Source organism: Neltuma alba, unplaced genomic scaffold (genome assembly GCF_004799145.2).
Source record: "Neltuma alba isolate B1F8T4 unplaced genomic scaffold, ASM479914v2 tig00012907_pilon, whole genome shotgun sequence".
Taxonomy (NCBI): Eukaryota; Viridiplantae; Streptophyta; class Magnoliopsida; order Fabales; family Fabaceae; genus Neltuma; species Neltuma alba.
Genome location: NW_021637276.1, coordinates 15,354 through 40,699, shown reverse-complemented (window position 1 = coordinate 40,699; position 25,346 = coordinate 15,354). Strand labels below are relative to the sequence as shown.

General features: G+C 35.7%; 3 protein-coding genes across 3 annotated transcripts; 2 read left to right on the top strand and 1 right to left on the bottom strand.

Annotated features, from left to right (window-relative positions):
- Positions 1-6,367: 6,367 nt before the first annotated feature.
- On the top strand, positions 6,368-8,539 carry LOC114732353 (uncharacterized). The gene is made up of 4 exons (XM_028919643.1): positions 6,368-6,404; positions 7,135-7,244; positions 7,329-7,700; positions 8,027-8,539. The coding sequence occupies exons 1-4, from the start codon at positions 6,383-6,385 to the stop codon at positions 8,537-8,539; spliced, it is 1,017 nt and encodes a 338-aa protein (XP_028775476.1). The 5' UTR covers positions 6,368-6,382.
- Positions 8,540-12,782: 4,243 nt separating this feature from the next.
- LOC114732359 (E3 ubiquitin-protein ligase RING1-like) lies at positions 12,783-13,292 on the bottom strand. Its single transcript, XM_028919649.1, has one exon. The coding sequence runs from the start codon at positions 13,290-13,292 to the stop codon at positions 12,783-12,785; it is 510 nt and encodes a 169-aa protein (XP_028775482.1).
- Positions 13,293-17,228: 3,936 nt separating this feature from the next.
- On the top strand, positions 17,229-24,848 carry LOC114732356 (protein RETICULATA-RELATED 1, chloroplastic). The gene is made up of 8 exons (XM_028919644.1): positions 17,229-17,765; positions 18,698-18,862; positions 18,965-19,057; positions 19,146-19,261; positions 23,371-23,469; positions 23,571-23,876; positions 24,030-24,194; positions 24,435-24,848. Exons 1-8 carry the CDS (start codon positions 17,379-17,381, stop codon positions 24,721-24,723), a joined length of 1,620 nt encoding a protein of 539 aa, XP_028775477.1. The 5' UTR covers positions 17,229-17,378; the 3' UTR covers positions 24,724-24,848.
- The last annotated feature ends 498 nt before the right edge of the window (positions 24,849-25,346 follow it).

The following is a 25,346-nucleotide window of genomic DNA, read 5'->3' as shown; positions in this document are numbered from 1 at the left end:
TATTTTTGAGGTATAATTTTGCTTTTTAGTGTCAAAATCGCACCTAAAGATCAGAAGCAAAATTGTACCTTAACCCCAAATTAAAAAGTAAATGTGAAATTTTACTCATAATTTTATTTTCCATGTCTAATTTTACCTCTTATTTTTTTAGTAATACAATTTTACCCCGCACTCAATAATTGAGGGTAAAATTGTAAAAAAAGAAAAAGAAAAGTTAAGGGTGAAATTGCATATGAAACACTTTACCCTAAATTAAAACTAAAAAATCAACTTAAATTGATTTTTATTATATTACTTTATTGTGGAATATAAATATTTCTAAAAATTAGAAGAAAAAAACCTTAAAGATGATGTGTCACGTGTTAGAAAGATACTCTCAAAAGTAAGCAAAAATAAATTTGTTGTCAAAGGAGGATACTGTTGAGTCTTGAAAATAAAACCCAAAAAAAAAAAAAAACTAAGCGTGATTTGTGATGTCGGTGTGTTTCAAAAGAAACTATTTTCCTGTAATTAAATAAAAATTTATAATTTATATAAAAAAAATCGTTAGGGTGATCTGTCGCGAGAAGGCACCCACGAGTAATGGACAACGGAGAATGGACATTCAAACTCGCACAGTGACGTTGAAGTGGAAAGCGTTGGCCAATCTGATAATATTCGCTGCCTAATCTTACACCGACATCACAACTTCATCCCATAATTAATAAGTCATCCCTTTTTTTTTTTTTTTTTTTTTAATGATTCAACTTGATCATTTTTTAATGAGAAAGTTCATGGTTCAGATCTCAAATATTAAAAAAATTGGTTAATATTATATTTGGTTTTTCAAGTTTGAAATAATAAGTTTTGATCTTTCAAAAAGCAAATGATCTATATTTTTATCAATTATAGAGATCAGTGTTTTGACTTGAGGAATCAAAATAAAAAAGAAAAAAAATTTAAACGACAAAAATTATATTAACTCTAAAAAAAGTATTATTATTAATTATATGGTTATAATAATTTTTTTTCCCAAAAATTGTATACAAAGATTGGGGACCTCTCTAGCCATTAGAACTAGGCCTAGTGGAATCAAAAGGATCATTCCATTGGTGTGCTTTTGAATTTGATGTGGCTTGCAACTCATTATACCCATAGGCCTTGTTGGGTTCCACTTGGGAAAGCTATTTCCTTTTCATCACATGAATGTATAAATATAAAATAGTTCTTGATTAAAAGTTCTTGATTAAAAATTAAATATGCAAAGGTATTTAAGAATTCACACAAGTGAGCACAACTTATTTTTAGCAAGTATAATTTTTTTTAATTCTGTAAAACATAATTTTATCTATAAGTAAATGACTTTCATGTTGCATAAAATTTAAGTTAGGTTGCACACATCTCAAAAAAATTACACTCATTAAAAATAGGCACATTTGCACAATTAATTTTTAAATTAGAGAGCTTGACCAATTTTTCTCATAAATATTATTACATTATTGTATTTATTATATAATAATTATTTTTATTTAAGAACATATTTGACATTTTACATTTAAAAAATCACTTTTTCCTTTCACCTATAGTGTATTTTATGTTTTGAGCTAAAATTGAAGAATGAGGTTAAAGGAACATGGCATGAAAGAGCAAGTTATAAATCAAATTCTTTTTGAATTCATCTATTTAATATTCATTCTATATTATCAAGTTAATTAGAAATAGTTCTTAAAAAAAAACTATTTTGTATGAAATTTGGATATTAAAACCAGAAGAAAGCCTATGAGGGGAAAGAGTTATAATAGCTTAAATACAAATCCCAAGTTAAAATTCATACAGACGTGAAAAAATTTTTTAAAATAATTACTCATAATTAGCTGATATTATTTTCAGTCATAAATATAAAATTAGTTATTATAAAATCATTTTATTTTAAAATTTTATTTTTTTCCAAAACATTCTTATTAATTGCACATAACAAGGATTTCTCATGAGAGGAATGTATGAACTGATTTATAAGTGACAATTGATGATTGATTGATAATAACTACGTATTATTTTATTTCGTCCAGCGTGGCAATCACGTCGGTAGAATTACTTTTCAATATTCTCCTATAATTTCATTTCATATTATTCTATTCATCATTATTATGCTTCCCAAACGCGTAACCCCGTTTATAAGTACATATATTCGCCCCGGCAATTCATGGTCCACGCGTGTGGCGCGCATTGGTCAATCCCTTAGCTTACGAAGCACAAAGTGCCATGCAATTACAAGCTTTAAACAATGTTATGATTGACTTGTTAAGGAATCCTATCAATGTTTATCCCATTCCCAACCACAATTTTACCTAAATCATCTTTCCTATACTTTTAGTAAGGATACCTGAAATTTTTTTTTTGGACACAATTACCTTTTTATTGGAAACAATCCTATTTGAAGTATTATTAGACATTAAATATAAGTATGTTTCTAGTAAAAATTCAAATCTTTGTACGATAAATTGTAAGTGACTAGTTTTTTCTATTAAACCCAATATTTATTAGTGATACTTTAAGAACCCAAATGCAATTTATCTTCAATGAGGACAACTCTCTCTTAATTAGGCATAATTTATCTTTGACTATGCACGAAATCAAAGAAAGAAAAATTTCACTTACTTAATTCACATCCTTTGAAAAAAAAACTTTTTAAAATAGGAACATTTTAGCTTTTTATCATTTTTTATATATAAAATTGTACCTAAGCAATATTATTTACAATTTGTAAATAATCAAGCATAATACCAGTTTCCCATCTTTACTAGGGGTGATACAATTTTTCACATTAGTGGAAAGTGTGTAAAATTATAGATGAGTAGGACTTTCATCATTTGAGTAATTGTGTTGATAAAAAACTGTTATTTCTCATCAGTGTTATATATTCCTCCGATCCTTAATATAGGACATAATTGTTGAGTTGATTTTAAATTCTAAATATAAGAGCTATTTCTTATATTATCATTTTTTCTAAATTATTCCTATAGATACCCCCTCAACAATAATTAAGTAGAAGAGAGAGAGGATATTAAAAAAATGATTATGGTGTTTTAGAAAAAATATGTTATATTTCTTATAATTAACTAACTTATATAATCTAATCAAATTAGTTAAATATGTTTTATTTTAAAAACTGAAAGAGTATTATATTTATTTATTCCAACTATTTTTCTTGGCATAGGCGATAATATGGCTGATACAGCTTTCTCCACTTATGTCCCAACACGCTGTCCTTTTCTCCCTCGCCTTTGCTTCTCCTCAACGTTCGGTAGCCTAAAAAGCATCGACTGCATAAAATAGAAGAAAATCTATAGAGAGAGAGAGAGATGTACTTTGTGTGTATGAGTGTAGTGGATAGTGAACCTTTTTAGAGAGAGAAAGGTGGGACAACGGGTCTCTCTCTAGTTTGTTAAATGTTAATTGAATAGGCTTGCCACCATCAACACTTGTCTCATGTACACTTGTCGAGACCCTTCTTCTCCTTGTTGTTGAGGGACACACTGCGTCCTGCCACCTCTGGTTAGAGAGAGAGAGTTTGTGAAGGTTTTGGGTATTCCAGATGCTTTGCGAATGGGCAAAATTCAACAGCAAAATCTGCAGCAACGGCAGAGCCATGACCCTGAGGATCCAGCTTCGTCGGGACTCCTCTGCCGGGGATGTTCGGTGGTTCTTCAAAGATTTGCAAATGAGTTCAGTTTCAAGTGCCTCTTCGTTTTGATCTTGAGTCTGTCTGCTTTGGTTTTCTGGGGTTTTCTGGGTGTACCCTAGGTTCGCGATAAAGACTCGGTATGATGCCAGTGATGCAATTAAGCAAAGTGGTGAGTTTTCCCTTCCTTCCCTCTTTAATGGCTAGGTTTTTTTTTTTTTTATTTCCCCTTACCATGTTGTGAACAAATTGGCATGATTTGGTGAATCTAGTAAATGTGAATTTCTAATTTCACATTTTGATTGACTGATTCTAATCTTCTAATTATTCTAATTGTGGTCTATTTGGTTATTTTCTTTCTTGGTCCTGATGCGCTTGATAACATCCTGAGGGTGTTATTGGTGATCTCGGGTCTGTAGTTGTCGATCGATCTCAGATTTTGTCTGTGATGCTATGAACCAAGTGCTGTAACTTTTACTTCTTTCTTTCGATCGAGGAATCCTTCTGCTTTGAGAGGTCGGGGTGCAGTTGTTAGCCAGATTATTCTATGATCATATTTCTCTATAACTTTGGATACGTAAATGAGTAAATTCAAAATGTTCCCTTGTTAGATTTTGGGGATGAGTTCTTTCAACATGATCTATACGATGACACATGCTAATCGGAGTGACAGTACTATCTTATGTCTGTGTTAGACGTCTTGTTTATGCTGCTCCTGCAGATTAGACAACTGATAGCTTCCTGACTGTGATATGTATATGGATCACCAAACATATGTCCTGAAACTTCGTATGTCTTTAAAATTATCCTTAAAACTAAGCATGTTGTTTTCTGTTCTTTGATTTAATTTATATCTAGTTAAAAAGGCTATATATGGAAGCACACATTAACTATAGTCTATAAGTAAATTTAAAAAATATATATTCAAGATAAAACTTGCGATTTTATCGTTAATAGTCAACTTATCAATTGCACCTTAGGAAGTGCTGATAGACTTATTTGCGCCACCCATACCAAAAAATAGGAGACTAAATCTAGGAAGAGAAAATTGTGGATCTCCTGCTCTGTAGAAGGTCTTTTTTGGCAGTCGTGATCTAGAGAGATTTTAGGAGGACATATAAGTTTGGCCCTTTACACATGTCAAGATGACTGACACAAGCGCGCTTAGATGACAAGAAAGGGGGAAAAGGATTGAAAAGTGAAAACAAAGGGTTACTATTTCTCTCTTTGACAGGAATTAGTTTTCTGAAATTCAGTTTTGGAAGTAAGATAGAAAATTACATAGTCATTCTTCTATTTTGTTTGATCAGATATAAATGTAGTCTATATTGAATGAAGTTATTTTGAATCTATTGTTTGCAAATGGAAGCCATAACTTAAAAATCCATTCGATTTCCTTGCTTGGAACAAATTAAGATATGATTCAATTTACTGGTTGTTGTTCAGTGACCCATGACAGCATAAGAAGATTTGAGTGAGATCAGTGACGGATATCAATTTACTAGTGACGCAACTAATGAGTTTCACTCCATGAAACCTGTATTATACACAAGAACCTCCCATTTTTCAAGTCATCTTTTTCAACCATGAAGTTTCCTGAGATTTAAAGCTGAAAAAGAAATATGATATCATTTAGACTGAAATTGATTTCCAATCTTGGTCTTCTGATATCCAGTTTTTTCTTTTTTTTCTTTTTTTTTGGTTGAAAGAAAGAAATAAACTTTTCTAATTAATGCTAATCGGTTCTGACACGACATACCTAGCTCTACACATATCAAAACTGAGAGAAAGAGCATGTACGACATAATGAAGAAAAATCTAACTTAAAAATTTCAAAGACTTATAAGATATAGAGGAGGTCGAGTACATACAACACCATATGCTAAGAGTTGCTAATGATGAGGGGTCCCTATGTTTATTGTGTTGCCATTGAATAATGCTAATTAGTCTCTGTAGTTGCCTTTGTTCTGAGGCCTGTGAGGACTAATTGGACTGGTGGTTAATGCTTATTTCAAAATATTTCAATATAATTAATGGTTTGAGGCTCTGTGTTTATCCAAATGAACGAGTACATATATTCAAAATTCAAGGCAGAGGAAATGCTATGGAGTTCCTGAGAATCTCGCAACAGAGAAAAGGAAGGAAATACATACAATCGATGACAAATTAGAAAAGGAAACAACGGAGAATTGATAGCAATAAAGAGTTGACTACTGCTGATAACTAAAGAAGGAAAGGAGCTGTCGGAGATCCTACTGCACTTATTATCAACACTCATGAAACATGAATAAATGATTATACCTGTGATGCTGATGAATGCTGCAGCTTATCTCTGCAATAACGCACAACTCAAGTCTATTGTAAATTTCTATGTTTTTGAGATTTAATTCTGCAGTTCAGATAAGAATATGATAAAGTTTTGCAGAGTATAACTTCTTGATCTTGCCAGACTGACATTTTTTTGCTATTATTTTTGCTTCTCTACCCTTTTGACATGAATCTTAGGCATTCATTGTCATTTGAACGGTCTTGCTGTGGCCTTTTCAGTCATGACGTGGCTTTCATTTTTTTACCATGTTCCAGAAGCTTGAATAACTTTGTCTTTTTACTTTTCAGATGACCATCTGAGCAGTTTTTATAATTAGTATATAATTTTATGCTGAATCTGTTAATAGTTACTGATTTAAATGAGTTATCACTTGTGGTTGAAAGTCGCTGAACATGGCAGGGACTTTTCTCTCACGTAAGCCCTTTTTATTTATCTTATTTTTAATTCCTTTAATTATTCCTATTTAGCCTAGGACTCAGTCGCACCTCTCTGTTCTGATTTTAGAGGATTAAACCTAGATTAGATTCTCCTAGATCCTTGGCTACGCTGGGCAGGTCTGTTGCCTAAGTATTTGTCTATTTAGCCTGACAAAATAATGAGGGCATAATGCTGCCGATCAGTATAGAGGCTGGACAGCTTCACTCATCAATAATTAATTTAATGAATTTGAATATTTTGTACTTAGCTGCTCACTGTTGTAAAATAGCTTCGTGGTGTTTGTTCAATAAGGATGGCTTTTGAATTACTGTGCATTTTTGGGGTGGTGACTATTGGAACTGTTATACGGGGATCCTCAAATACTACTGTTCCCGTGTATTCTTTGTTTATATACAAAAGACTATTCCCACTTGCCCGAGATTTTAAAACCAGGTTGTTGAAGTCGGAAGTAAAATAATTTATGGGCCAATCCTCTGATGGGTTGGGTGTGTACTATCTCCAACAGGAATAAACCCTTCTAAGGCAATCATGTAATGGTGAAAGCAAAGTCCTTTTTTGTTCATGTATTTTTATGCTGTGCAATGATGTGGTTTGTCCAAACACTTTTAACTCTTTTCTCCAACTCTTTCCTAAGACCTCTCCTTTATCATTTTCTAATTATACTTTTTTTATAAGTTTCTTAATGCTTTTCTTTTGTGGATTTCAGCTACTGTTCAAGCATCCTTCAAACTGGAAAAGCCAGTTTCACAGCTGATTCCGTACATTAAAAGACTAGAATATGATATATACAGTGAAATAGGTGTCCCAAATACAGAGGTTTGTCCTCAAGCTTCTCCTCTCATTTTTTTTCAGTCTTGGTTCAAATACAGAAATGACTTTTAGGCTTCTTGCTCCTAACAGGTAGCTATTTTATCCATACACAAAAGTGGTACACCTAACTTCGCAAATGTAACGTTTGGTGTTCTCTCTAAGCCACTGAATGTTCCAATAAACTCAGTGTACTTGAGTCTGCTGAGGTCATCATTGGTTGAACTGTTCCTCAAACAATCTAATCTAACTTTGACAACATCAATATTTGGGAATGCGTCTATGTTTGAGATTGCAACAGTACCTGGAGGCATATCTGTAATACCTGTGCAGCTGGGTCCTATTATTCAGATGCCTGAGATTCTGTTTAATTTTACTCTCAATAGTTCAATAAATGAAATACTGGATGGTTTTGATGACTTCAAGAATGAGCTGAGATTGGACTTGGATCTAAGATCCGATGAGGTATAGTCTTACTATCCATTTCATTCTTTATTTTGGGTAGTAGGAAATGCAATTTGGTTTTGAAAGTGCATATAGATTTCTGATTTCCTTATGATTATCAGTGGGTTGTACCACTATAGCCTTTTTATTGTTGGATATTTGTTGATATGCAATATATATTGAAATATTCATTTAAGGACGAGGCAAAACTCTAAATTAATGTAGAAAACATAGACTGGGAGATTAGTTATTGAGAAGAATTTATAATATATATTTTTTGTTGAAGACAAGGAATGCTTATATTATGAGTTGCCTGTCTTTGATCCTGTTTCTACTTTTTCATGCAGAATGTTTACGTTCAATTATCAAATGAAATTGGCTCAACAGTAGCTCCCCCAGTGACAGTGCAGGTTTCAGTCACGTCAACGTTTGGAGTAATTCCACCTCAGAGATACCTTGAATTGGCTAGAATAATATCAGGCTTCACCGAGAAAAATCTTGGCCGTGGGAACTCAAACTTTGGCAAAGTCAAAGAAGTCAGATTATCATCTTATTTTAAGGGCATGTTTCATGGAGAGGCACCATCTTCCGCCCTGCTCCATCCCCACAGCCCGTTGATGCTGCTGAACCTTCAATTTCACCATATCATTCTCCTTCTCACTTTACCAGTATCCCCAACTTCTGCTAACCGATCCCCTGTTTTGACTGTCAAGCGTCATCACCTGCGCCTTCTATTGAGACGGGGCATCCACCTGATCCTTGTCCATACAGTGGCTTCTCATATCATCCGAGATCATCCCCAAAATCTTATTCTAAACCATCCTTTAAATCTGCTGCTCCTCCTCCCTCAGATTTTGTGAACCCTACGTCTGGGATATCCCAGATCAGGCACCTATAACCCATGGCTCCAGACCTGGCCTCGGCAAAGAAAAAGCTGTGGAGCCAATAAATCGGTCACTTGCTTCCTTATCTTCATGTAAGTTCATATTCTCTAGTAGGATATTTCCTATCACTTTTATGCTTTGCTCCAATCGGCACTATGATAAGATTTACCTGATGCTCTGACATTTTAAAGATTCTTATAAATACTTTACTATTTGTTAGTCTCTAGCTGCTATCCCCGCGGCTGAACATCACGTCAGAGTGATTACTAATTTTTCTTTACTCTCATCAGTAGTGACATTATTGTATACGCATAGTCATTTATTTGCATATCCGAGATGGGGGAGACATTTTTGTTTTGAGGGTTACATTGTTTATGATGGAACGTTGCTTCTCCTTCTGATGCGCTTTCGTTCTACCAACTAGGCAACTTAAATCAAGATTTGCTTCGTCACTGGGTAATAGTGTAGAAGAATATAAAAGGAGTCTCTAGAGCTAAATTGATTTGTCCCCTAAGGACAATTATAAGTGATTTTTAATTGGTATAATGCAGATGTTAATTAAAAAGGATTCAAGAAGCCCCCTTAGACAAAAAGCTTGCATCAAACATTAAAGTAGAGGGCATTTACATGTTACATTGATTACCACTCTGTCTCTATATTAAGTCTCTTTAGACTATCATAGAAAATGTATTGAATTGATAAATTGTTTTACATTTGCCCCTATTTAAAAAAGGGTATTAAAAAAAATGTGCAACATTTTCTCTCGCCTATTTCTTTATTGCATTTGGTGCCTGTGAAGTTGCTGATGAGGGTCAGGACTAATTGGTAATGGTTAAAAAACATTATAGTATTATGAAATTCGTCTGTTCATGAATAAAATCACTCTCTCTCTCTCTCTCTCTCTCTCTTGCCGGAGTAAAAAATCATATTATTCAGGCCGTATTGCTTTGTTATCTTAAAACTTTGATTTCTAATTCTCTCAGTACAAGCACACTGTTCTTTCTCTCTTTGGTGCAGCATCAGCGTGTGGTGATTCTCTTGGGGAAATCTTGATCTTGGTATTTTACATGCTATCTGTGTACTGTCTCTTTTGTCTTTCTCCATGATATCAGAGTGTAAAAGATATGGAGAAATTGCAAATGAAGGATCTGCAAATCCCGGCAGGGAGACAACAGCGTAATGGCGCTTTGAAAGCTCCTTTTAAATCAGAAGCGGATAAAAAGGGTCAAAGCCAAAAAGCGGCAATGCAAGCGAATTAGTCGCTATATTATAGCTAGAGAGAATGGTAGATGGTAGATTTCATCTATAAAAGGTAAGTAAACTAAGTCAGTATGGGGAAATATATAACCATGTCAGAGTGGGTCTCAAAAGAAGTGATGTGCTTATATGTTTCTTCATAAGGTTTTATTGCTTGTTTTTTTTGTAAATCAAAACTAACAGCACCACTCATTAGAGCAAAGAGTGGCTTCCAGATGCGAGAAGAACCGTCTTTTGTATCCATTCAAGTGTATGATATGCCAAGTATTATGGGTTCTTTGCGCATCAGACTCTAAGTTTAACTGTCAAAACTTCTCCAGCAAATATCCAGAAAAAAGTCGTGTTCATCGCACTATACTTCTCCCTTCTTTCTATCCACAAGACATACTAGATCTATAATTTCAAGACACGCTGAAACTCAGGGCTTGGACGTAATTTTGCGATGTACAATATAAATATATGAGAAGTATGAAAACATTTTTCAAGCCAATCCCAAATTGTTTCTTTGTTGATCAACGTCAACATATTTCTAAAAACATATTTAGTATTTTTGTGGTACAGACTAATTTATCCAAAAGGAAAATGAATAATTAAAAATTTGGCAAAATGAAAATTGTCGAAGGATTTTATGAAGTGAGATGAAAACAACAATAAAAATTTGTATATATATCTTGTAGTAGATAGTAAAATGGGAAAAGAAGAAAAGCAGAAGTACAGTACAGTAAATATGTTGTGTGTGTATGCTGTGGACTGTGTATGGTGTGTATACAATTATGTACGGCATGCAGCAACTGTTATAATATTATGTGTTATGCCTAAGCTTTAGTGGCCTGAAATTTGTATTCCCTGTGTTTTGCTTCTTCAATTTCGTCGAAACTATACAATCTGCATCTTGCATTCCTCCAATCTAAGATTGCGTACTGCCTCAACTGCTGCTTCAACTTCAACACATAACGTCACGTCATAACTCATAATTAGAGAGAGATGAGGGGAATGAACCAAATCTTTTGTGAGTAATGCAGTTCCATAATTGTGCGGGCTTTTTTACCTCTACTACTATGCTATTACATGAGCGCATAAATCTACTTTTTTACTATGTAACGTTTGATCACACACAAAAACAAACTAGAGAAATTGCATAATTGCAGGACCACAATCGGGTCCTATTTTCACATGTATAAGCTTTGGCGTCGGTGAAAAAGAAATTGGAGGAGCGAGACAGGAGAGCCTCCAGCTAGAGAAAAGATGGACTTAGACGAAACTTAGCTTATTTAATTTTTCTATGTTTCTCCAATTTAGTCCTTACCTTTTTTTTTGGGGGAACACAGGGGGATAAACCCCAGCTAGATCAACACTCTACGATAGCTACCCAGGCCCAACAAATCTTCCTGTAGAATAGCCAACACCTCAGCAGGCGGACTGTTCCAAATCCTCTTTCCCATTATCTTCTAAGGGAAAGAAAACTTGACACAAAAGCTAAAACAAGGTTATAAGAAATGCAGACTTTTCCTCTCTTTTTGTTTTTGGGAAATTGGGCTTCCCACGATATTGAACTACAGTAGCAGCCTAGTAGGTTTGGTTAGTTGAAGAAATGCTGAAACCATTCTATGTAGTGTATAAATAGGAGAATGTTACCTTCTTGTTGCAGCCATATGAATGAAAACAAGTTTAACGCATGAGATCAGATGATATCAGACTATAACATGAACAATGAGCGCCACCACGGGCCACCTGCATAATTCTCACAAACCTTTTTGTTAAGCTCTTTCTAAAGCCTACCAACCCATTGCTTTAACACATTTCTGGGACTAAATGTAGATATAAAATCACACTTTAGTACCCTGAAATTATGAATTATCAATTGTAAACTTTGGTCATTTAGTGACATTTCAGAAAAATGTTAATTACCCAAAATGCCCCTATTCACATACCTACCTATCTATTCATCTCTAAAAAGTGTGTTCAAAATATTGAAAACTCAGTGGAATGATTTTTATTTTTCATATTTGTTTTTTTCTATATTTATCAACTTTTATATTTATGCATTTGTTCACGGGAGAATCCTACAAAAAGAAGTTTGAAATTAATAAATTTCAATCAGGTTCGGTAAAAACATTTTAATATGTTTTGACAATACGTGATTGCAAATATTACACATTTTTATAGAAATTTCTTAACTTTATCACTTGCAAGATTTTTTAGTTGGAAAACATATTGTGTCTTTCACAGACACCAATAGTCCAAAGCACTATGCACATTATTAAGAATTAATATCACTATATTATTAATTATTTTTTTGGCAAAACAATATACTTTTATGATCCTAGATATTATATGTTAGAGAGAGAATTTTTACATCTATTTATAAATAACATCATCAAATTTTCATTTAAAATATATTATTTTGCATTTATGTATTGATATATAAAATTGTTCTTTCATTAAAATTTGTATATATTAAATGTGAGTAAGAGTTGAAAAGTTATTAAATTTCAGAATAGAATTAATAAAATTAAAAAAAAAAATTTGGTGAAATTTAAAATTTTTTTTAGTTCCATCAAAACAAGTGGTAAATGAATTATAAAAAGTTCAGTAGAATAAAAGTTCAGTATCACTGATATGTTGGCGTATTTGGTGCTTCAAAGGTTTATAACAGAAGCTTACCTCCTCGATCATGATTTTCCGGGAAATCAAACAAAAATCTCTCAGCCCATTCTACAATTGCACGCACAGGTCGGAACGAAACAAGCTGGCTCCAAATCCAATTCAAACCTTCTGCAGCATCTTCAAACCTAAATCCATATCGATAGTCGAAATGTGAGAAATCTCGACGGAAATTTGAATATGAGAAGAAGATGAAGAAGCACTTCGCAGCTCATGGCGGCAGATAGGGCACGTATTGTGAATGCGAAGCCAAGGAGTAATACAATCGAATGATAGAAATGCTTGCACGGTAACTCCTTCACTCCATATCAATCTGAAACTCGTCTTTGCAAATCGCGCAATTCGGATCGGTCGCCAATTGTGTTTCCGTCACTTTCACCGTCGGCAACCCTTCGATGGCGGAGTCTGCTGCCGGAGGCGGCCTGTTTTCTTCGGTGGCTCCGGGAAGGTGTAGTTGTGGACGAGTTGGTCTCACGAATCGGAGAGTCATCCAGGTCTGAGAATTCGGGTCTTCTTCGGTTTCTTCAGTCCATCGAATTGTTCGATCGAATCGAGTGTTTCTCTCTCTCATGGATGGATCCAGAATGAAAGCCAATCCGTTGATCAATTGAGCAGCAGGTGAAGGCTGTAAATTAGGAGGATTATTCATGAGAAGCCTGGGCCTCTCGTGATATCGAGTTCGAGGTGTAATTGACGGGAGCAAAAGGGCAGAAGAGGAAATTAGGGTTTGCAGAGGAGGGGATTCTGACAGCACGCTGGCAAGTTTGGCACCAGAAATAGTGGAAAGTTCTGGTTCTTTGAGCACCATTGGACGACAACGCGAAGACGATCACCACTCATATCCATAGATTAATTGCAATTATAATATTATTGTCGAGCTTCTTTGAGGGTGCAGAGATTTTGAGTGTTGAGGAAGAAGACGGGAGTATTTATAATGATCATACTGCAAATTGATTGACGAGGGCTTCAGGCGAAGAAGAAAGCGGAGGTTGAAGAGGAGATGAAAGGGATGGCTTTGGGGCCAAAAGGAAGTGATTTTTTTTCCATTACTGTTGGGGTGTTTCAAGCTTCATGAACATACATGGTACGTAAAGTTCTTGAAAGACAGTTCGAAGTTATTGAAGTGATTTGGGTTTCTTCCAGGAATTGAGCATGCATGCCATGAGAAGATATCACGTGTGATCATATTCGTACGTAGCTGGGAAGCTTCTTTCCCACCTAAACATGCATATTCACGTAAGTTTGAGAATAAAATTCTCATTGAAAAGTCGTTTTTAAAAAACTTATTTATCATTTTAAACAAGCACTAAATGCAAAAACATGTGTTTAAGAGAACTACTTCCAAATTCTAAGTAGGCCCAACTCTACTTAAATCAAACATAGTCAAATAATCATCATATATATGTATATATAAGAATACATAAAAATTAAAATTAATCAAATCATAAATCAAGGTATTGAATAGATTGGTAAATGAATAAGCAGAGACAGTGGTTCAAATCAGAATCAAATGGATCATAATTAAAATAATTTCTAAATAAAATGGATATTAATTTACAAGTAAATAAAATATTCATATACTCCTTCGGTCCTAAATATAAAGCCCTTATATAAGGGCCTTATATTTAGGACTGGGGAGTACAAACTACAAATGAAGTAAAAAGTATAAAATAGATAGACTATAATTTTTTTCCTTTTCCTTTTAAACTAAAACCAATGTAGTTTTAGGCTCCAATAAGGAAATATATATATATATATATATATATTTATATATCCAATCAATCCGTATAAAACTCTTGACTAGATTGATTAAGAGATTAATTGGTTCATTGGTTTGATTCATTGTCCCGAGTTGGATTTTAATACTATGCTATAATAAATCAATATGAATACCAAACATAAAAAATTTAATAAAATATTCATAATTCATAAATCATCCTCATCAAACTATATATTGTCTAAATAACTTATAAAATTTCATACAGATATACTTTTATTAATTAACTAACTAACAATATGATTTTCTGTCAATAGAGTTAGGTCTAGCGGAAAGAATTAATCTATCATAATATAATGAACTAATATTCGAATTCCTGTTAGTAAAGGTACCTACATTTATACCTAATAGTAATTAGAACAAAAAGATTATTTTCATTAAGAGGATACTTGTAATGAGGGAAAAAACACACACACAATATGACTTTCCTTGTCCTTTATAATTTATCATCTGCTATTAGCGGGCACTGGCCAAATCAGATTGATCCATCAAACCAACCTTAGAATGACCTAGCTAGGAACACTAGGATTTGACAGGTTTTTTTTGGTGTTAGGTCCTAGTAGTAAACTAGGGAGAATTATAATGATGATGTTTAAAAAAAAATTATATAACAAATCCTAAAAGTTGTCATTTTCTATTTGAAACTTGTCATTATAAGCTGTTTAGGTTGTTACTGGGACTTTCTTAGTATTTTTCTCTATTAGGACCTCATTGTATCTCCCAATAAACTAGCTATTATAGAACGTCATTTACAAGATAATTTAACAGTTTCTAGTGAAATGAAAATAAATAGGAACAATATAGAGAACATAATTGAATAAAGCTTAGTTAAAGCCAAAAAGAACACCATTGAAGAAGAAGCAAGCAGAAGAAAGGAATAAAAGTACAAAGGGAATATTTGTGCATGTAAAGTTTTACATCATAATTTTATCATAACTAATTAAATTAAAAGGTAATGTGCCATCTTATCATTAACTAATTTTTCATTAAATTAGGAATATGAGATATAACAATTAGACTTAGGAGTTTCAACACCAGCTTGTCCCCATCAGCCTGTTCTGGTCCTGGCCTTTGGGATGGGACGGGCCTGTTCCGAATTTTTCGAAACAGGACAGATGAGATGGGATGGAATGGGATAGGACATGGGAGGGGGTCGTCCCGTCCCAGTCCCTTTATTTTTTTTTAAATTTTTTATCATATTTATATAAGGGGAATTACAATCAAGTTCCACATAAGAGAAATAATTACTAAAAAAATCCCAATAATAACCTCAACAGCCTATAATGACATGTCCTATAGTAAGAATGACAACCCTCTGGGACTTGTTTTTCAATTATTTTCCTTACTTGGGACCTCATTGTAATTCTTCGTTTATATAATATCATTTTTTAATTTTTTTTTAAGATCTGAAACTATTGTATGGAACTATGGACCCATTTATTTAGAACTTCTATATTTGTTGATGATTTGAGACTATTGATTATTAAAATTTTCAACAAGTTTTTATTGTGTTCAAAGCTTTTATTAGAGTTTTTAATGACTATTATATGTAATATTTTGGGCTTTTGTTTAATGGTGTCCAAAGAAATAAAATAGAAAACAAAAAGATACTTTTACAAGAGCTAAACCCAAAAAACTGCAATTAGAAAAAAAAAATCAAATTTTATTGCACCCAACAACTCAAAAAAATAAAAATAAATAAATCGAAACGTCCCGACCCTGTCCTGACCAGGACAAGGGACAAAAAAGTTATCCGGTTACTGTTTATCGGGATGAAACTGTCTCAATTCTGATCTATCCCATGAACAGTCCTAATTAGACTAAATTTTATATTGCCTATAGAAACTTCAGATTGCATGCGGATAAGCTCTCTTGACATTTAAAATATAAATAAACATGAGAGATAAAGTGGATTAAGGTCTTATATTTAGGACCAATAAGAACCAGGAGGTAATAGAATCTATGAGGGCATATACTGTTGTAAAATTGCTATGGTTCATGATAGGGGGAGTTTGACAACTATTAGAATCACTTGAAATTTTTTTTTCGCGCCACATATTCACGTTTAAGGTGTGTTTGGATAGAAACCAAACCATAGTTTCAGAAGTGCTTTTACGGATTACGAAGTAAATATGTAGAGGAGATTATCTCATTTTGCGGAAAAGTGCTTCTGAAACCACGGTTTTGGGATACCCAAACAGACCCTTAGTAGTATATCATAAAAATCACTTTTGAAAAACTAATTTCGAGTCTTGATTCAATTAGTCAGTTTAAACTGGTTCACCAATCATGATGACTCAATTTTCCAGAATGATTTAGCTCATAAGAATGGATTGAAAGATTCATTTGTCGATGATTGGCTCGGTCGATCCCATCCAAGAAATCATGCATTGGAGTCACTAATTAATAAAATTAATGATTTTAACTAATTTATTTAAATAATCAATAAATCAGTAAATAAGACAACAAGAAATTAAGCTTCTCTACTTAAACTCTTTTTTTATTTAAAATACTACGTCAGTTCTTATTTTTTTTAAAAGTTTTTTTACTTAAAATAAATCAAGTTATGTAATTCTTTAACTTCTTTGGTCAAAATGTAATTCTTTAACTCAACAAATTAAAATGGGAGAATTGTAATAGAGTTCTATGAAAAAAAACTATCAAAAAGCCTCAATAACAAATTAAGGAGTTGTCATTTTTTACTTTAAAATTTTATTATTGCAAGCTGCTAAGCTATCATTAACATTTTACAGTAAGTATTTTGCTTTTTTCATTAAAATTTATATATTTTTTCTGTTCATTTCAATTCATTAACCTCCGGTACGATTTCGACGAGGCTAACCGAGTCCTCAGGTTTTAGGTCGGCCGAGTCAACTCGCCTGGTTACTCCATACGGGAAAGGCTTTCGGATTGGGTTGTCGCCTAGTCGGCTGTCTTCCACTCCATCAAAATCCCTCTCACCCAACACTCTTTCCTTCTCTTTGGATTTTCTCTCTCTAAATTCTTCGTCTTTAGAGAGGGATAACTCGATTCCATCAAGGCCTCTTCGCCGATGAAAATTTTCTGAGAAAATCCTACTCCAATTTTCCGTCAATCCAAACGGATAAGCCCTCCCAAATGTCACTTGCGGTGTTCCAAACGGCTCAAATCATGCCCATGAACTCTCACGCCGCCACAAAGGCCTTGCCGCCGAATCCCTCGTTGCCGACCCCGAAACACGGTTCTCTCCAGCTAGTTATAAAGCCCGCCGGCTTCAAGCTTAGGCGACGATTTTTGGTGGTCAAAGCCTCGGCTACCTCTGAGGTGGAGAATGGTTCGGCGGCTTTATTGGAACGTTGCTTTAGCTTGCCAGATGCTCCCGGTACTTCCGATTCTTCGCTGCCTTCATCCTCTTCAATGAATTTGGGTCCCGTAATGAAGGGAAAATACAGTTCGCTTGGTGCCGTGACATTAGAAAAATCCAAACTCGATTTGTCGCAGAAGCAAACCAAGTCTAGTCCTCAGGTTAGTGTCCAAACGTTGAGTTGAAGACTTCGGGTTAATACCCTGTGGTTATTTTTTTGACAATTTTTATGAGAATGTAAGGGAGTGGAAGAATGAATGGTCAATTAGCTGTTTCTGCTCTATACAATGGTCAGTAGAATGAGGACCATGCCTTTGCACACCTTGACCGTCTGACAGTGGCAAAAATATTTTTGTTTCTTAGGGTGCCTCCCCTTTTCTTTGTGGGGTTTTTTTTTTGGGGGGGGGGGGTTGGGGGGAAGAGCAGCGACGGTGAACATCGTAGATACAAATAGAAATTGAATGCTGAAACGAAGCAATACTTGCGTTCAACTGCTAACTAGTGTCCCTTATTACATTTCTACACTGCTGACAACGAAGGTTAAATAAGTTATGGTTGCTTGCCGACCATGTATGCGATACTTAAATCTCCAATTTAGGGACTAGTTCTGGTTATCATCTTAATTTTTGAATAGGTGTGATTATTCAAGTTAACCTTTTTTTTAAAAAAAAAAAAATTTCTCGATAAAATATATACCTTCGGGGCAATGCATTTTTCAGGAAGTCTGATTAATTGCTCTGTGTGTGTGTGTGTGTGTGTGTGGGGTTTACAAGGCTATTGTGCTGAGTCATTGACCTTTACGTTAGAATGAATGATGTATCAAGTTGTTCATAGGGTAGAGTACTAAAAAATAAGCCAAATGCAGCACTTGTGATGCGTAATATATCTTTTTAATTCTTTGGATTTGCTTCTTCTCGAGAATATGATTACTTTGGATCAAGTAGCATGTTTAAGCTTTGCCTACAGCTTAGTAATGATTGTGATTATAATTTATAACGTCTATGACATAAACATTAAGTTTAATCAATTATAAATCCACTGTTGTTGATAATGTAACCCCTCTCTTGTTTGAACTATTATTTAAACTTTGCAGCTTGATGTTGGGGGAGGAGGAGGAGATATTGGAAAGAAAATCAATCATGGTGGTGGTGATGGAGGTGACGATGGTGGTGATGATGATGATTACTTTGATGACTTTGATGAGGGTGATGATGGAGATGAGGGTGGCTTGTTTAGGAGACGTATACTCCTTGAAGAGGTTAGAAATCTCACTAAATAATCTTTTTGGATAATATATGCTTTATTTTGCTTTCTTTCACAATTTCATATACAAATGAAGCTCTTTGTGTCCTTGTCACAGTTATTTGACCGTAAATTTGTGGATGCGGTGTTAAATGAGTGGCAAAAAACAATGATGGATTTGCCTGCTGGGTTACGCCAAGCTTATGAAATGGTAGACTTGTTTTCAGGGCTGCAGGCAGCTTTTAGGCTTTTAGGCTTTTAGTGATGTATCACTTTACTGACTGAAATTATATTTCCAGGGTTTGGTTAGCTCAGCTCAGATGGTAAAATTCCTAGCAATTAATGCCAGGCCAACTGTTAGCAGGTTTATTTCCCGAGGGCTACCACAAGGAATGTCAAGGGCTTTTATTGGCAGGTGAGTTTATTTTTGACGAGCTGAGATTAAATTAAGAGCACATATTTATGCATTTACACATAATTTAGTCTTTATTACAACCAAGATAGCCACATTCAAAAGGTGATAGACGATGTTAGCACCTTGAGGCAGGCGGTGCTAGAGGAATTCTTGCCTGAGTGAAGAAAGGAAATGAGATTGGAATAAAGTATGAAAATATGCTGTGTCAGTGGACAATATCTAATGTACGAACTATTGTGATAACCTTTGACATATGAATTAACTTTTCATGTATGCTAATCAGATAAAACAATGCAATATTAACGACGTGAGTCAGAAAATGCTGGTCTTGTTTTAAAATACTAAACCTGATAGTTTTGACTATTCAGGATGGGTTTTTTTAGGTTTATGTATTAATAGAAAATTAACCTAGTCTGTGCAAGGCACCTGAGCTACGCACCTTTCTTCCATTTGAATGGCACCAAACCCATTGCCAAGCGAGCATTTGGATGAAGTTCTCTTGCCTCAATGCCTCCACCAGCGTGGGGTCTCTTGTTACCTTGCTTCAGAGCCATAGTTTCTAAGAGGAGTGTCTTTGTTTACACCAATCACAACGTGCAATTGACCTAGCCATGTTATGAGCAAAGGAGTTGAATTTCTACTAATTTGTGTGGCGGCCCAGAGCTGCATTTTTCAATTTGAAAGTAACATCTAGCAAAATTGTTTTGCTGATTCAACACATTATTTTTTAATGTTTATCCACTAGAATTAGGATTTATTGGGTTGTTTATCTTTGAGTATTCTGCATTATCTCAGTATAATAGTATATCTAGGTTATCTTATAATTATCTTAGTTATCTTTTTTTATAGCTCTATAAATAGAGTTAGGGTTCTCAGTTGTATTCAGCTTTTGATTTGATTGAATAAGAATTCTTATTTTCCCGGCCTCCCCTCTCTCCTTTCTCTCTGTTTCCTCTCCTTTTCTCTTATCTCTCTTCCACTTCCCCCTTGCCGTTTCACACCTGTCAACTCCTATAACCATAACAGGGAACAAGGAAGGAAGGACTCATGTATGTTTCTCCAAGAAACCTGACGGCTGTATTTTAGGTCAGCATGGGTACACTAATTGACAGATAGATACAAATCTATCATCGTTTTGTTTTATTTTCATGAGGGTATTACAGTAGGCTATGTTGTTTCAATATATATTTGTCCTTTATGATGTGGAGTTGTTATTGTTGGATATCAACATCTGAAGTCAGTCTTCTTAATCTTTAGAGAACATGGTATACATGTCCTGTTAAAGGTAAACAGAGAGAGAAGAGAGAGCAGAGAGTAAACAGTAAAATATGTATTCAATCAACACCCGGTATAATTTCTAACATCCTATTTATAGACCACTAGTCCACTACTCATTTCCCATTTACCTTCTTGCCCCTACTAATACTATTACCAGTTTACCACATATCAATATACTCCCCCCCAACAAAAGATCCTTGTCCTCAAGGATCAGTACAAAAGTGGAAATTAAAACATGTAAGTGGGGTAAGGCACTCTTTTTTCTTTTTTTCTTTTTTTTTAAGATCATAAGTTGCTAAGACTGGAAGGAGATACAAAAACAAAAGGACATGAAAACCCAAACTTGTTGCAGCTTTCCTTCAAATCCCAATTCCATTGTTGCACTTGATGCTAAAACCAAACGAGTAGAAGGCCCATAATTGGTGAACGAGACGATCGTCAGTAAACCACCTTTCCCAACCAATTGCCAGCAGCATTTTTTTTTTTTCCCCATCACAGCTAGAGTGCTTCCAAGGCAACCAGAATGTTGAGCCATGATTGCGGGTGACAAGTGCACGCTCCTTACCCATCATACGAAAGGTTTCACTATCAGTAAATGATCGACCCTTAACTGTTGCATACAAACCAAAAATCCATACAACTTCCAGCCATAACAATTCTGTTACAATCCTATTGACATAACACGTTGCCGCGGTGATGAGATTAATGACAAGAACAAAGGCTAAGAAGATTAGGCCCAATGGTATGATGAAAGTTGCAGCTGCAACAGCCATGGTCAAGCACAAAGCCACAGACACACCTTCCCCAATTTTGATAGAAGCAAGGAATTCCTCAGAAACAAAAAGTTCCTTCGCTTCAATCGCTATAATTTTGGGCTCTACCTGCAGTAAACTTCCGCACCACATCACCTTTGAGATGGAAGCGAAAAACTCGAAAGGCGAATAACGAAGCTCTTTGGCCTGGGTAAAGATTTTCGAGTTCAATAAGACGGGCAAGGAAATGGACATCCCACCCCAAAGACGCCCCAACAGGCCCATTTCTTTACTCCCTGTAAATCCAACAAAAGCCAGCATCACATTAATCCCTTTAGTGTTTGGGTTCAACCCGATTTCAGCACCAGCCCTACCCACCCAGAATGTAAAACCATCTCCGTCCTTGCTGAGCTGATCTTTGACTTCATCAATCAACAACTCACTTCTAGCCGTTCGATCAGAATCCCTCCACTTGATGAATAACGCAAACAGCTCCGGCGAATGCATTGGAGTTCGCATAGGGTCGTTGATGCATAGGTCGGCCAGTGTGTTCTCCATTCCTCCTACGAAAAACTTCTCGTCAGCAGCAGTGCTGGACAGCAATAATGGTGTGACAGCACGGTAATGAAACGCAACAGTTATGCAGTGGCCTGGACTCAAGGTTTTGACCTCTGTAATGAATGGAATCTGCTTAGTGGCCTTCAACAGATGTGAACAAGATGCCTGCAGAAGAGTATTCATAGAAGACACAGACACAGAGGTGTTCGCAGGCAACGAAAAAAAAACAGAAGGAGCTATAAGGGCTTGCAACTTGGACTCATCCCCAAGTGACTGTGGAAGGGGGCCGAACTTCGGTCCCAAAATGGAAGAAGACCTAGAGGTCCCAAAATCAGTAGTTCGAGCAGCAAACAGAGAAGACATTTGTGACGTCTTGGGAACAGAGAAGGATGGGCGTGCCCTCTTGTGTAAAGCCCAACAGCGTCGAAGGTATAGTAACTGTTTCGCTAGGAAGAATCGTTGATGAAGGTAGAGCATCCCATAATGCCGGAATCCATCATCACTCCTGCAACTAAGCAAAGGCGTTGGTTCTTTCATTTGTTGATCTGTTCCCATGTTCTTGTCATTCTCACGTATTACTTGATTTGCTTTAGCCTCACCGATTTGAGTCTTGCCATTCACGACTGCAGCTACATTGTCATGTTGAGATGATTCCTTTATAGCTTCGTCTAATTTCTCGTTGTTGAGATCCTTCAGCTTGTCATCGACAGAAAGTGTGCATTTCGAAATCACAGTAACTTCTTCAACTCTCTCAACTTTTGCGTTGGCCTTCGACTCCACCATTGTTTCTGCACCAGCTTCCGTGTCCTGGTTCTCATTGGTCATGTTGTTCATATCATCATCGTTGGCTATTTTGTTTTCGGTTGCAACGATTTCATACAGATTCGAATCGTTCCTAACTTCATCTCCATTTTTCTCATCTGATTCAACGAGCAGAATAGAGGTAGATCCCCCTTCGCCTGAGTCAGTGACCGGATCTGATGAGACATAGGAGATTTGAGCAAGAATAACTTGGAGATATTCATCCAACCTACTCGCCGATAATTTCAGATCATTGATAGCCAGAGCATGTTGGTCCAAGCGTGAGTGAATAGCATCAAGGGAGACTTGCTGGAGCTCAAGTCGATGCTCCAAATCATTAATGCATGCAGAGGATCGAATGTCCGGCGGTGGTGCCATGGACCGGACAAAAGGCTCTGATACCTTTGTTAAAGGTAAACAGAGAGAGAAGAGAGAGCAGAGAGTAAACAGTAAAATATGTATTCAATCAACACCCGGTATAATTTCTAACATCCTATTTATAGACCACTAGTCCACTACTCATTTCCCATTTACCTTCTTGCCCCTACTAATACTATTACCAGTTTACCACATATCATGTCCTCTCATGTCTGATAAGACTTGGTAGTTTAGCTGACCTCTTAAATGTGTGGAAAATTTAGTGATCTCTTTCACTCATCTGTTTAATTTTTATTAAAAGTGTATAGTTTAATGCACATGCATTAATGTTATATTGCACAGGTTGCTTGCAGATCCTGCATTTATGTATAGGCTTCTATTGGAAGAGGCTGCTACAATAGGTTTCTCAGCGTGGTGGGAGTTTAAAAACCGGAAGGATAGGTGTGTTGTCTGTTTTAAAACTACTTGAAGATAGGTTTGATGTTCTCATTGAATGAATTTAACCATTTACTTAATAATTGCTAACTTCAACCTGACTCCAGGATAAAGCAGGAATGGGATCTTGCACTTATCAATGTGCTCACTGTGGCCGCATGCAATGCTGTAGTTGTTTGGTCACTTGCTCCTTGTCGATCATATGGAAACACATTTCGGTTTGATTTACAAAATACCTTGCAGAAGCTTCCAAACAACATATTTGAAAAGAGCTATCCACTTAGAGAATTTGACTTGCAAAAGAGAATCCAATGTTTCTTATACAAGGCTGCAGAGTTGTGCATGGTTGGGTTGAGTACTGGGGCGGTACAAGGTGCATTGTCAAACACATTGGCTAGTAAAAAGGAGGGAAGGTAAGCGAGGGTGAAACCAAAACAGTGTTCAATTATGTTCAAATTTGGTTCATTCAAGTACTGAAATGTATAATTCTGCATCTAATTGATGGAACTACAGTTACTAAACGCCACCTTTTATTGTATTTCATGTGACTTTGGAATTGTCCGCAGGTTATCTGTGACAGTTCCCAGTGTGAGCAGCAATGCGCTTGGTTATGGTGCTTTCCTTGGAATCTATGCTAACCTGAGATACCAACTATTATGCGGATTTGATAGAGCAATGATTAGCCATTTTGATGTTATCGGAGTTGCATTGTTCTTTAGCACAGCCTTGAGGTCTGTTTCTCGTGCTAAATCAGTAGCATTTTTAGTTACTGAGCCGCATTTTTGCTTCCTTTTCTTGTCTCTGGCCTTTTCACACTAGTGCTTCTTTTTCAACAATTGGCTTCATATATGGAGCCGCACATACCTGACATTATTAGCAAATGTTTTTTATTTGACTCTAGTACTTGCAGGGGTGATGGGATATTATTCAGAGATGCTATTTCTTGAGCATTAATTGTGGACTTTGTGCAGGGCATTGAATGTTCAATTAGGAGAGACCTCCAGGCGTGCCTGGCTCGGAGTTGAGGTAGATCCCCTGGCTCATTCAGATGACTTGTTGAAAGTATACAGGAGGTCTTCTGAGAATGAAGAAAAGTCATCTTCAAAATGGTTTATATCAAAGAATGCAGTTGTATCTGGGCTTGGGCTGCTGGGCATCAAACAGGGCAGTCTAGACTCCGCCGCTAACTCAGAATCTTCAGCTCCTAAAGCACGGAGGAAAAGAATTGTCCGGAAGAAGGTTGCTGCAGGGTCGGCTTAATTCTTCTGATACAAACTTAGACGCTGCTCAAATTTTGCCCTATTTTGGTAGAATCTAGTCAATCTACTAGATTGTCCTTGGCTATTTTTGGCTCCTCCACAGAACTCTGAAAGGGGGGGTTAACTTGTGAGCCTAGATATCACCACGCCAACTAAGTTTGAGGAGGTTTCTTTTCTTCTACTTGTTTTAGCCAATTCTTATATTGATCATTTTGCGTTGGTTGACTGGATTTTCCTTAATTTTTTTCCCCCCAATAAAATAGGTTTAGTTCTTGTAAGAAGAATCCTATTTCTCAAGTCTGTTGATATTGAAACACTTGCCGTAGTTCTCATATCATTTGAAACACTTGCCGTGGTTCAATTATCGTCTTCATGAATTATGGTTCCTGAGGAGTAAAGACCAAAGAGTGATGTTTCAGAGAATTGTGCCTGTGTATACATACATTCCTCAAGTCCCTGTTATATTCTTCGCAACCTCAATGGAAGCATTGCAAGCCATCGTGGGCCATGAGCACCCTGGGCTTTTTTTTTTCCTGCCACCCATACGTTGCATTTTTGAAGGGTATTACTGTATCAGGACACTCCAGTTAATATTACCTTGAGATACTATTTAATATTACCTTC

Coding starts and splice junctions, on each gene's coding strand:
- LOC114732353 (XM_028919643.1), top strand. CDS start 6,383: ATGGCAGGGACTTTTCTCTCAC. Junction 7,245..7,328: donor TAGGTGTCCCAAATACAGAG/GTTTGTCCTCAA, acceptor TGCTCCTAACAG/GTAGCTATTTTATCCATACA. Junction 7,701..8,026: donor TGGATCTAAGATCCGATGAG/GTATAGTCTTAC, acceptor TTTTTCATGCAG/AATGTTTACGTTCAATTATC.
- LOC114732359 (XM_028919649.1), bottom strand. CDS start 13,292: ATGGTGCTCAAAGAACCAGAACTTTCCACTATTTCTGGTGCCAAACTT.
- LOC114732356 (XM_028919644.1), top strand. CDS start 17,379: ATGTCACTTGCGGTGTTCCAAACGGCTCAAATCATGCCCATGAACTCT. Junction 18,863..18,964: donor GACGTATACTCCTTGAAGAG/GTTAGAAATCTC, acceptor TCCTTGTCACAG/TTATTTGACCGTAAATTTGT. Junction 23,877..24,029: donor GCTAGTAAAAAGGAGGGAAG/GTAAGCGAGGGT, acceptor AATTGTCCGCAG/GTTATCTGTGACAGTTCCCA.